This window comes from Passer domesticus, chromosome 1, assembly GCF_036417665.1.
Source record: "Passer domesticus isolate bPasDom1 chromosome 1, bPasDom1.hap1, whole genome shotgun sequence".
In the NCBI taxonomy this organism is placed as follows: Eukaryota; Metazoa; Chordata; class Aves; order Passeriformes; family Passeridae; genus Passer; species Passer domesticus.
Window position 1 is genome coordinate 120,798,906 of NC_087474.1, and position 13,680 is coordinate 120,812,585.

The window sequence follows — 13,680 nt, forward strand, 5'->3', positions numbered from 1 at the left end:
TGGGGAGCCTGTTCCAGTGCCCAAATACCCTCTGGGTAAAAATCTTTTCACTGATAACCAAACTAAACCTCCTCTGACACAACTTCAGGCCATTCCCTCAGGTCCTATCACTGGTCACCACAGAAAAGACCTCAGTACCTGCCACTCCTCTTTCCCTCACAAGGAAGTTGAAGATTACGATGAGGTCTTCCCTTAGTTTCCTCTTCTCCAAGTGGCCTCAGCTGCTCCTCATGTGGCATCGTGGCAGGTGAAATGATGCCATTGTAGTATGAAGTGCAAACACTGTTGCTCAAGTTTATTAAGTGTAAATAGTCTTTCTGCAGGAAGAGAGTTGGACCACAGTGGATATTTTGACACAGGAGAAAAAACTGTTAAATAATAAAGGTAGTTCACTAAATCCACGGGACACAAATTAAATGTGTTCTGGTTGGAGATTCTTATGTTGACAAAATACACATTTTCTTTCCTAGTTGCAATGTTTAATGCCCTCTGTATCCTAAATTTTATAACTATCCCAGAGCCATGGATTAGTCAGACATTCACATTTCTATGAGTATTCCTTAGAGCATCGTAAGTAAAAATACAGTCACCTGTTTATTCTGTATTTGTTTGATTATCTGATCTCTATTTAGGATTAGAACAAACTCCTTGACCCAAAATGAAACAAAAATTCTAATGAATATTCCTAGTCATAGCCCAAACAAAGATAGTTACAGTATTTCCACATTTCTGAAGTCATTACCTAGATAGAAAGTGATTTTGTTTGATGTCATCTCACCAAAATTGTATGTGGATTAGTCCAAGATTCTGGGAATGAGTAGCAAACTGACATATAATATGATTACAAAAGTGTTTTCTAAGGTGCCTTTAAGAATATGTGTTCTAGATCTGGCACTATTGCTAAGAATAGAAACAATAACAATTGTCTTCATTTGTATGGCTGTATTACAAGTATAGACAAGTCAATAGCTTTTCTTCCATGTGTCTTTGGTATGTTGCATTTAAGTACCAACTCTAAAATAAAAATATACAGGCAGAGAGCATTCTTTTTAATTTTAGTAGAATAACACTAGCAGAAGATAATAGGCAGTAATTTGTTTGGAAAGACTAGCACAAATGAGTCCTAGATGATTACTTATAAATAAAATATTTCTTATTAAAAAGTATTGGTGAAGAATCTTGGTCCCAGATACGTCACAGGAAAAAAAATCCTGCTAATTCAGTGAATACAGGATTTTGCTTTTTGATGATTTGTTATTACAATAATTTAATAACATCTCAAGAGGAGTCTTAAATCTAATTTGTCAGCTTGTCTGCACAGTTTATTTGTTTGCATTGCATTCTGGTTTTCTTTGAAGTTAATTTTATTAAATGTATAAAATGCAAAAGGCAGCCTAAGCAATATATGAATAATAATCGGAAAAAGGACTTATATCTTATTGTTTGTTTTCAATTTTATGCATGATACGTACTGTATTTGTTCAAAGAGATTGTCTTCTTACAGTGCATTTTTCAAGCCATGGATTAATTATGTCAAATTTTCTGTGGCCACGCTGGGACTGTGCAAATTGTGGCACTGGTGGTATTTTCAGTGTATGCCTTGGTCCCCACTTGCTGAATTGGACTTCTTGCTGTTGTTTCTAAATTCCACCTCTCTTTAAATGAGAGCTCACATTTCTCTCATTCATTGAAAAGCAATAAATAGTGCATCCTGAGTTCTCATCATCCATCAAGGTATCATAATGTTGTGTGCCATGACTTGAAAGGTGTGTCAGGATCCTCAAGAGCAGCTGATGCCACTGTGTACAACAGAATCTTTTTTAATTTGGTTGCAATTTGTACTTTAAAAGGAATTGGCACCTGGCTCACCTGTCAAATCTATTTTAGGGCAAACAAAAAATTATTGCTTCCTATAAATGCTGTATATAGACCTATAAAATATTCTCAGTGATGCAGGTTATGCACAGTTACTGAGGGAACTACTTGAAGAGAACAAGCTGTTTTTGTCAGCTAAAAGTAGCCCTATGAGTGTTGAGCTCAGTAACATTGCACCTTCAAACCAGTAAGTACTTCTGCTTATAGTTAATTATTCCTGAAAACTGATTTATAAAAATTTTATGTGACACACATTTAGGTGTTCAGCAATTTTCAAAAAATCCAGCATGTTTTACAACTGTACTTATCGGTTAAAAGTCAATATGTATACATAAATATATTTGTACAAAATTATAACAGCCTATGTTAACTTTCTGAAGCAACCATTCAACAAATGGTTCCAAGGAACTCTGATATTCAAAAACATTAAAAAAATAATTACTGTGACAGTGGTGTAGATCAGTATTCCCAAGGATACCTATACCTAATGCAGGAGAGTTAGCCTTTAAAAATAGAATTTGGAAGAGTAACCACAGTGAACCCTGTAACACTGAAGTCAGCCCATAGGATCATGAAATATAACACAGCAAACTCTCTTTCTCCTTTGTTAATGTCACTGCTGTAGGTTCACATCTGTTTGAAACTGGTGCTCAGGTGAGTGGGTCTGGTCTCTCCTTTCTTACTGTGGCACTATAAAGTAGTCATTGAAAAAGAATAGGTCTGGTCCCTGTTCACTGCTTATGCATTTTGCAGCAATGAAAATTAAATGAACCACATTCAGAACATATGCAACCAGAGAAATTAATCCAATGATCCCCAAGATACTTTATTTTAAGCAATGTGACTGCAGTCATAGCATTCCGTATCCCTTATAGACGTGCTAAGCATATAAAATGTGCAGCTCTGGCTACACAGGGCAGCACTTCAGCCTCTTTGGTAGGAGAAAGGATTTTAATGGGTCTTACTGGGCATATAATTAGCTAATTTACTCAACTTTTGCTATCTAGAATTTGAACTTCTAGTTTAAGTGGTTTAAGCTATCTGTTACACTTTTAACGTAGTATAGTATATTGAAGTAAACACACACCCAGACTCTACCCTAATGAACCAGTTTTTGCCATTTTAAGTGTGTGCAATTTGTTGAAGATCACTCAAAAGGAGCAGATAATTCTTTCATGTGGGAATCATTTAATGCATTGTCAATAGCATTTCTACTCCTTATGCTTTAGATGAAGAGAATCTAATTGTCTCTGCAGAGACTGTCAGTTCTAGGAACTTGTTTTAGTATCTTGATGTTGAAGTGCACTTTTTTTGGGATTAGTTCTCTCCATGCTATAGACCTGATTTTGCAGTGTTCTTAAGTAAGAGCCCCAGCTAAGTAGTAGTCTCCAAACCAACGTTATGCATAAAATGAAGTGTGTTCCTGAGTCATACCTGTGTTTGGTGTGACTGTCATCCTCTTTCCTCTGAATGGTAATGAAGTACATGGCAAAGCATGGAAATGTCAAAGTACCTCAGTTCTATACATCCTTCATCTTCATTCAAACTTAATCTGACTGGGAATAAGGCCAGGTACCCTGGGACTTTGCCTGCACATCTAAGGGTCCTTGTTTAAGCTGCATCTCTCTCCTGGCCTCTCCATATATCATCCATATATCATCAGAGAAGAAAAAGATGATAGCTCATTGCTTTGATGGTTTTCTCCTGAGATAAAGAGACAACCAGTGCCCTTTACATTTCTCATCCAGGAAATGACATCCTTAAGTAGATTTGCTGTCCCTGCAGAAAGGCAATGGTCTTGATCTTCTGACAAGATTTCATAGATCTGTAAAATAAAAAGGAGTTTACAAAGCAGGTAGGACTATAGCCAGCTGATGTTATATACTGGATTGTTTTGCTTAGTTGTTTTGGTTTTTTTTTACCTCACTATTTGTACAATACAAATAAACGTCTTTGGTCAAACAACATCAAAGGAATTTCACACACATAGAAATGAGGGAAGCTATTCTATTTTCTGTAGCACAGATTGGTGGGCTCAGGAAGACAACATTTGAAACAAATAGGATATATTTTCACAAAAACTGCCAAATTCCTGTAGTTTATGTGAAACAGAATGTCCTTAACTCTGTTTATGGCAGATGGGAGCTCACCTGTCACATACACACAAAGAATGAAAGTGGTGCTGAGACTAGGGTTCTTTCTTTTCATCTGGAAGGGGCAACTATATAGAGACAATTGTGGAGAAAAATTCTAGCACTTGCTTTGTGTATGGTGCACAGTTAAGATGCTGTCCTTGTGGTTTCTTTTCTCATTAGGCTGCTAAGACAAACACAACAAACTTTATTCAGCTTGGTGCATGGTAGAGATTTTTGCCAGTCATAAAGAGACCAGCACATCCTGAAGCGAAGGAGCCTGCATAGATTTAGGACAGTTAAAAACTTTACCTCCCCCATATTCTGTTTAATTCCCAGTAAATGGTCAGCCATTCATAGATTAAGACTAAAGGCACAGATGGAAGTGTCCTCCTACACCACTGAGAGTAATTTACAAACCTTTATACAAAAGTGTTGCCTTAAGTTTCTGTGTTGTCCAGTACCTGTGAAATTAATGTTCATCAAAGTAGTAGCACAATGTAAGTGATGATGACCTCCTAATTATGTGAAATACTATTGGAAACACAATGAAACAGTTTAAAAATCCAAAATATCTGGATGGTGTGGGATATCTTTAAATGAGGTTGAAAAGACAACAAAAATAGATATTTTCCATTTTTAAAGTAGTTTAAAATTTTTTTTCTTCATGAATCCACACTAGATGTCTTCTTTTAAAGGGATGTTTTGCTATACATATGTAAATTTTATTAATTGTATATTTATTTTATAAGGCATTATGTCTTTTTCAAGAGGATACAATGCAATTCATAACGTAATTACTTGAAAGGCCACTGATACATTTAGAATTAATGATTTGCTCAAATCCCTCACTAGAGCTCTCATAAATAAACTCAAAATATGTTCTCCTTAAAGAAATTTCTTTTGTTATTTTATCTTTCAAAAATAGAGACTTTTTTTACTATGATATGCCCTTTATGTGAAGACTAGACTTTTTTAGTATGGAAGAAGGGGTCTTGTATGTCCAACGAACACTTCGGATAAGTAGAGAATCCACAGATGATCAGGGGACAAAATCCTTGTCTTTTTTGTTTCAATACTAAATATAGATAAAGGAATTTCAGGATAAATTTCACGAATGTAGTCTGACATGTGTTATTCAAGCACTGCCAAAATATAATATATCTATATGATTAAAGAAACATCTGACCACAGAACACTGCATTTATTTAATTATGTACCATAGAGGTGTTAAAATTTTCCTTGGAAGGAGATCAGCTATTTCTAATACAATTTTCAGTGACAACTACATTGACTTACTTGTGTATGATTTTTTATGTTTTGGTTTGGTTTTTTTCCCTTTAGGCTGTGCTTTGGAGGTACAAGTTTTCCCAGCTCAAAGGTTCTTCAGATGATGGGAAGAGCAAAATCAAATTTTTGTTCCAAAACCAAGATACTAAACAAATCGAAGCAAAGGTAAAAACAATGCATTGTTTGTTTAAAGGCAATATACAATTTTCAAAGCAGCTAGGGGAGTAGGGAAGCATAGTAAACTAAGTTACTTGGAAATATTAGGTTAATGCACAAAAAATGAAAAGAAAACCAGTGAAATTGAAGAAAAATTACTTTCACCTAGTTAAAAGTTTTTTGGAATGTGCAACTAGATTTAAAAATAATAAAATGCAGGGCTTATGGTATATATGGGTTTAGGGATGTTTTCCAGCTCTTCTCTTTGTTATTGTGATAAAGTTATCTGAGAGCTTGAGTATCCTGTTTTTTGCCCTATAATTGTATCATGAAGAAATGGTGGAAAATATATCCTTAAGTCAACCTGGGAACAAAACTCAGCAAAGGTTAAAAATATTTTTTTATTTCTCAGAGGAAAAAAAAAAAAACCTGTGTGGATTAACTATATATTTCCCAACAAGGCTGAAGTGTCTGTGTCTAATGCAAAATCAGAAAAGCTGTATTTTGATTCAAGAGTTAATTAATGAAAACGGTAGCTGTGAGAGACAAGCTTACTTCAATTTATGTCTTCTGAGAATAAGGGCATTTGCTGTCCAGTGTTTGTGAGAAGTGATTTTCCCAAGGTCTGTGATGGTTGTAACTGCCTTAGAGTCTGGGTCTAAGTTCTTTTTTGACTAGGATCTAAATTTTAGTGTAAACCTAAAGACTATTTTCTTGTTGATGTCTAAGCTTTGCTTTCAAAGCATTTTCAATACTGTTTTTCCTGACCATTTCAGAGAAAAAGTTACTGAATGAATGTGATAACAAAACAGTTATATGAGCAAAAATGAAATTATTAAATAAATTGTCTGTAAATGTTAAATATGTAGAGTATTATAAAATATGTAAAGAAAAAATGCATTGTTTTGGGGATAGTTGTGTGTTTAAATGCCATAAGCTACATTAAGCATCTTCCTCCATGTCTCTTTATGCTTGATGTTAATTATTTTCTACCCAGCAGCTATTTACTTGATTTTGAGTGTTTTACTCAGTAAAATAAAGGTATGTAAGAGTCCCTATTAAATCAACAGCAGTAAAATGTGAGGACCATGGTTTTGATACCTTCAATGTTCTGCTGGATCTCAAAGATAGATACTTTCTTCTTTCTGGTTTCCTTCAGATATATTTTTAGCAGTAGAGAAATTTTTTAAGCTCTAATAGGACAATACAGTTTAACCTAATGTTATGAGGATGATTTTCTCTTAAGAAAGAAATGGTAAACTTTTATCCTGCTCTTATGTACAGATAAAGGATTAAAGTCACCATTATTTTTCTAATATCTGTCTGCTATTGTTGTCATATTAACACTTTATTTTAGCACTAACAAAATTCATAGGAATCCAAGAATGATGCACTGTTGGGATTTTTGGGGATTTTTGGGGTTTGGGTTATGATTTGGGGTTTGGTTTTTTTTAACTGGTAAAACTAGAATATATTTTTAATACTGAATTATATTAAAAAAATAAAGCCAAATAATTAAATACAGATTCTAAAAAAAATAGGATTTTTTAATGTTTTAAATTATATCTGTCATATAAATCACTTAGAGATATATTAGTATGTTTGACATACATAAGCCTTAGAGTATCCTGTGCGTTTATTGTACCTATTGTTATTTCCACTCAAATTGAGTTCTAGAAAATTCTGGCAAACTTTTATTAAGGTAGAAATGCTACATTACACCTTATGAAACCAGAGTATTATACAAACCTGCTAGCATGCTTATTAATATGCTGTCTTGTTCCCTGGTTGCTGCTCTTTACTATAAATTTACTTTCACATTGCTCAATTTTGAAATTAAAATTTGTTTATTTTAATTAATTTTCTTGGTGAGCAAAGCATATCAACTATATGCAAAGATGTCAGGTTATGTTGTGTTTGGAAGGTGCTGTGGCATTTATAATGAGCACTTCTATCCATTCCAATTTGTTTCATATTAAGTTTGTTGCTTAGTATAAGAAATGTAGATAAATGTGTCTGTAAAATGAATGTGAAGGTTCTTGGGTCATATATTTTCAATGCTGGTTACCTTACAATTTTGTGGATAACCCCCTTCTGTATTCTTTAAAGCTTTCATAGATTTAAATCACTATTCATCGTAAGGAGAGGTGGAACAGTCTAGCCTCTATTTTCTTGCTTTACATTACTGAGTTAGAAGTATAGCTATTTGTGGAACTGTTGAGTCATTAAGAAATGTTAATCAGATTTTCAGAAATATTTGTAAAGCCAGATTTCATGAATAGTATATGCCGACTTCATTTGAGATCAGAGGATGGAAATTTTGTCAAACATCTGTTAAAAAGGTTGTGATGCATATTCATGCCACAGCTATCATCACCTGTTTTGCAGCTGGCATGGAGACCCACTGCTGCAGCATTTTCTTTATGATTCTATTCTTTTTTCCCCTAATACAGGGGGAATAATCAGAATGTGGTGAAAGGAGAACTCAGCAGAGAATAAAACCAAAAAATTGAGGAGCCATTGCACCAATGTATTAGGGCTCTTCACTTGCTTATTCCCAATCAGCAAAGTGGAAGCAGGATGTAGCAGGAAACTTTCCAGACACCACAAATACTGTCTTCAGTTTTGGGCCACTCACTAAAAGAAAGACATTAAGGTGGTGAAGTGAGTCCAGAAAAGGGAAACAGAGCTGGTGAAGAGTCTGGAACACAAGTCTGATGAGGAGCAACTGATGGAGCTGGGGTTGTCTAGCCTGGAGTAAAGGAGGCTTAAGAGGAATCTCATTGCTCTCTACAACTGCTTAAAATGAGATTGTAGCAGGTGGGGTCAGCCTGTTCTGATAAGCAGCAAGCAATTGGACAAGATGAAATGACCTCAAGTTGCACCAGGGGAAGTATAGGTTGGAAAATAGGAAAATATATTCACCAGGAGGGTTGTCAATCATTGGAGCAGGCTGCTCAGGGAAGTGGCAGAATCACCATCCCCAAAGGGATGATGCAGATACGTAGATGTGGCAATTGAGGACATGGTTTAGTAGTGGATTTGGCAAAGGTGGATTAACCATTGAACTCAATAAATGTCCTGTTCAACCTAAATGATTCTATGATTCTATATAATAGCTTCACTGAAAAATATGAGATATCAAAACCAAATTTTTCCCCTCTTCCTTCATTTATAATGCAGAACATTTTGTGTATCTCATGCTTTCCCCATGTGTGTGATTATGGCGAGTTGAACCTCTGTGCTAATACCTTTAGCTTTAGAGCACTTATTCATGATGTGCAGAATCAGGAGTGTCAAATTCCTCATCTATTGAATTTTGATCCAAACTTAGATAAATTTGCTATTATTCTAGAAATGTGTTCCAACTTGTAGATATACATTTATTGGGAAAAATAAGTATGCATCAGCATTTTAAATTTTATCATACTATCTTCATAATTGTCTAGCACCTTCTCTGTATTCTGGTGGAATATACTGAGATATCAATGTTAATGATAGAAAAATCTAAGAAAAATGCATTTTGGAGTAAGTCCAGTACAACGTGCATTTATCAGTTAGCTCTTTTTTTGTTGTTTTTGGGAAAAAAACACTTGCCACCAAAGTTTATATTCCTAAGTGAAAGAAAGTCCTTCACTGACACTGAATAGTTAAGATTTTTATGATACTGTCAACATTTTTTATAGTGTGCTTCATGCCTGACTTAAAAAATTCAAAATGGCATGCCTTGAGACATACAGCATGTGCTATAGATTTAGTTACAGTTTAACTTATTTCCCAGTATTGTTGTTTTCACCTTTAAAATAATTTTAGGTATTTAAAAATTTCAAATACTGCCTTTTTTTTTTCTGTAGACAATAAAAAGGAGACGTACTCATGCTTCTGTTTGGCTTCTCTCTAAGTGAAATTATTGTAAAGATATATAATGTAGAATAAAAAGTGTTTCCTCATGGATTTAAGCAGTTCCAGTCTAAAACTCTGAACAATAATTACTGTAGGTCACACCAGTGGGTCTCTGGCAGGGTGCCTGAAAGCAAACACCTTACTTAAAAGGTATCTAAGGCAAGGTCTAAGTGGTTTCTGACAATAAAACCACTTAAGGGCAGCATTAATCACTGATACCCCTTAGACATTCCAATCTGTAGGTTATTTCCCAGCTGTCACTCAGCAGGAGATATTGCACAATTTTTCTCAGTAAGACAAAATTTTTATGAGTGAGAGCTACAAAATAGAGCTGTCACCTTGACAGAATGTGGAGCCAATGTGTCCCTGTATTTGTTCTTACTGAGATGTTTGGCTTGGGTTAAAAAAAAAACTAAGCACAGGAGGCCAAAGCTTTCTCTGCACCTGTAAGGCCTAAAAGGGATCCTCTTAGACATTCCCATCTAGTTACTTATCAGTTTACGTGTTTGTTTAGCTATAGTTTAATGATCCTTTAGTGTCTCAGTAGTATCACAGCAGCTTCTGGAGGTGATACACTATCTAAGGACTGTAATAAACTCAGAGTGGTGTGACCTTCAATATAACCTAACAAAAAGAGAAGAGTACCTTATAACCTGACAAAACAGAAGAGTACCTTAAATCTTTGAGTGTTCCTGATTTGAGATAAACATATGAGTAAATGATGTGTATAAAAATCAGTATCTTATTACATTATTGAATTTTTACCAAGCTGGGAACTGAGGGTCTCTGCATGCTTGATAAAATATGTGTGGCTCAAAAGCTACACTTTGGTCTGTGCTTTCACCTCACCATCTTGCAGCACAACAGTTCTCTCAGAAAAACTCAGGCAAAGCCACATTGCTGTGCTGCATCAGGTGAGCTTTTGTTCACAGACTGGCTGAACTCCTAAACTGAGCAGTACAAAATTGAAGTGGGTACAAAAATAAGTTTATCAAGATGAAGGTCCAGTCAACTGTCTTCATCTGTTTAAATATGGAAAACCAAAGAAGGCACAAATATGGTATCAGCAAAGGAAGAAATTTAACTTCAAGGATTTTACATTAATCTCATTATTAATTAATACTATCTTAGTATTAATTAATGCAAATTAATAGTACTTGAAATGATCTTGTAAAGAAATCTAATCTAAGTATCCTGAATGACTACTGATCGCATTACTACGAACAAAATACCCACTTCCTACTGTTGCAAGGTGACTTGATGGTGCTTGCATCATTTTCCAGGCTGACATTTCTGCTCATTTCAAGTCTGTTCTCCAAAATGCAATTTTAAATTAATCCTTGTTCTTAGTCTTGAGGGTTTTTCAGTGAGCATCACAGTGCTCTTTACATTTAGAGTATCATCTTTAAATGGGTTATAAGTATACAGCCTTAAGATTTTTATAGAGTGATTGCTCAGTTGCAGTTACTGAATTTTTGAATTCATATTTCTGACTTGTGTTGGTTTCTATGGTTCAGTTTTTAGTTTCCCAGGGTCTTGCACATGGTTTATTTGCCTAATATCTCTTTTAGATCAGATTCTATGCAAATAGAAAAAGACACTGTAACTCCACTTTTGATGAACAAATATATTCTTATATCAGCTTTTTATATATGGATGAAAGAGAAGACTTTTTTAAAATATATAATGGATACTTCAAAACATACAATTGCTGGATTTTGTAAATGTGTCATTTAGGTAGTTGTATCATACTACATAATATATGTATAATACAATGCAATAAGAGATTACTGGAGTTTATTTCTTTTCTTTTGGGAAAACTCTCTTTCTTTTCTCCTTCTTTCACTGTCTTTTCAATCCAGATGTCCTTTGTGAAAGGCTACTAGAATTCCAATATACTTCTGACATTTTCAGTCATTGTATCTTCCTCACATGCCTTTTTGCCCACTTACGTTGTCCTCAGCAGGATCTGCAGATGTTCAGATTAACAATCTGGAGATGTCTGGCATAATAACAACAATGTAGGGTGAGAGCAGTTTAATCAAGTGATAGTTTAGAAAGACAATTTGAAAACCAGAGGGTACACTGATATTCTTAGGAGAGTAGGGTCTTAGGCAAGGTGTACAGGCAACAGTCCGGAAATTGTAGTAGTAAATTGTGTTTGGGAAGTAGGTGTGGCTGAAATTAGGATTTTTTTTGCTTTTTGGAGGATTCAGAGCATGTGACTTTCCCTACTGGTATCAACTTCAGTGGCTTAACTGCATATTTTTTCAGGTTTCTTAGGGTTTGTCTGTTTGTTCTCTTAAAATTTCATCTGTACTATGTGTGCAGTACACACTACCGTGTCTAGAGGAAAGTGTATTCAGGCAAATGTATGGCGGAGGACAAAGCGTGTACAGAAAAACACAGGGTGGCTGGGGGTGCACAGAGCCTGTGGGTTCCCCTCTGTCTGCTGGCAGTAGTGCCGACCTGGAGACACCTAAAAGGGCAAATTCCCAGCGGAAGTGAGGGCATGCTTTTTCTGTCAGCAGCCCTACGTGGAGTTGTATCTGTTTGTTAAGGTTTCTTGTGATTAGACTAATCTGCCTGAAAAGTGTTGTTCCTGATAAAAGCCTGTTCCCATCAATCAGGCTTTTGGGAACTGAGTTGCAGCCACTAATCAGACCCAGACCAAGTCAGCCTACTGTGCTTCACACTGCTTTAATTTCCAGTTAAAAATGCATGTTTTCATAGAAATAGGAATAGTGTTTCATTGCAAATAATAACTGAGCCTTTGCTGACTTCTCAGTGCTCTTCTTTGCAGTCAAGGTAATTTCCATGTTGTGCCATTACTATTGATAATAGTTATCAAGTGGGACCTTCAGAGGCTGTTCTGTTGCCTCACCCATTTCCCTTGATGGTCAGTTGAACAGTGGATATTCCTAATGCGTTACTATTGCAGAAACCTGTGATAACTCTTGGAAATAATTATACTCATGCACTGTGGAAATTCAGTGCCCAGTAGCTGTAATAATGATAGTAACAACATTTAGCTTGTAGAGTTGCCTAATTGACTTGAACAATTCTCAAACTCTAGCATTTGTTTTAATATGGTTATCTTGTTAAGACATAGGGGGAACTGTAGTCTTTCTACAGATAATACATGCAATTGATATTAAAAATATTTCACAGTTCCACTAAATATTTATTCCCTTAACTTCAGTAAGCTTTATAGTACTAAAAAGGTACATAAATAAATTAATAAAATGAAGTTAACTGAAAAATAACTTAATTCCAATGACTTGTAGTTGTTATTCTGAAATAGATTCCATAATTCCTTGATTCCTCATCTTTGAATGACCATTGTTTTCTTATTTATTATAAATTTTCTTATTTTAAAATTTGAGGGAGGAAAAATCCACTTTGACGTAGTGATAAAATTCCCATCCTCTTTGGATTTAAAACTGAGAATGTCACTAAATGGACTAAGTTTTTATATAGGCACAGCTGGCAGGTTTGTGAAACTTGGCATAAATTGTATCTTCTTTATTGAGAATTGGTCATGAGGGGAGTTTGAAGAACCTCATGGGATGTCATCAGTTTTTTTCTGAGCATGTCTGAAGGACATCTGCTGAGGCTGTAGGAGACCTGAACAAAACCTCACCCATTCAGTACATCACTGGACACTGCACATCCGGCTGTCTGCTTTCACACTGTTGTCCCCCACCCATGAGGACTTTGTGAATGTCTCCATGCATTCCGTGAAGCAATGTCTTCCAGGAAATCTCAAGTGGCAGAAAATTGCAGGTTGATGTCATTTGAGAGATTTAGCAATTTTTGTTGAATTTACAACATTTTCAATATTCTTCTGAACAAAAAAAGCAAAACCCTGGCACTATATAGCCTGGAAATACCAGTGTTAGACAGAAAGACAAGTGGAATATACCACAGATAGCAATTATTGGTTTCATATTGCCATGAAAAAATCCGTATGGGCAGTGAATCAAAGCAGAAATGTAAATCTCTACTGCTTTCCCTAGACTTATATGTATTGAAGTAACTCAGTAATTGATTCAAATACAACAGATAATTATTGATTAAATACCAGCTTCAACAACACATACTGAAAAAACCCCCCAAAAATTGATCAGATAAGTCAATTGGACATAAAGGAGCAAATTTATATATGTAAAAAATGTATTTTTATTTATTTTCTCTCTTGTGGGATCTAAAAAAGTCCCAGCTAGTCTAATCACATGCTCAGCAAGCTATAAAGAAATGTAAATTGAAGCAGAAATATCAGGAATTTTTATTATATTCCTAACAAATTTAAAACATCAAGTAT

At 35.1% G+C, this 13,680-nt stretch overlaps 1 protein-coding gene across 7 annotated transcripts in view; it reads left to right on the forward strand.

The window, feature by feature from the left end:
* The window catches only part of SNTG1 (syntrophin gamma 1), a 315,524-nt gene that overhangs the window by 295,051 nt on the left and 6,793 nt on the right, over positions 1-13,680 (forward strand). For all 7 annotated transcript variants that reach the window (XM_064386038.1, XM_064386030.1, XM_064386056.1 and 4 more), the window contains one exon: positions 5,352-5,462. In XM_064386038.1, the coding sequence (XP_064242108.1) occupies positions 5,352-5,462 (111 nt within the window). The remainder of the gene's footprint in view (positions 1-5,351; positions 5,463-13,680) is intronic.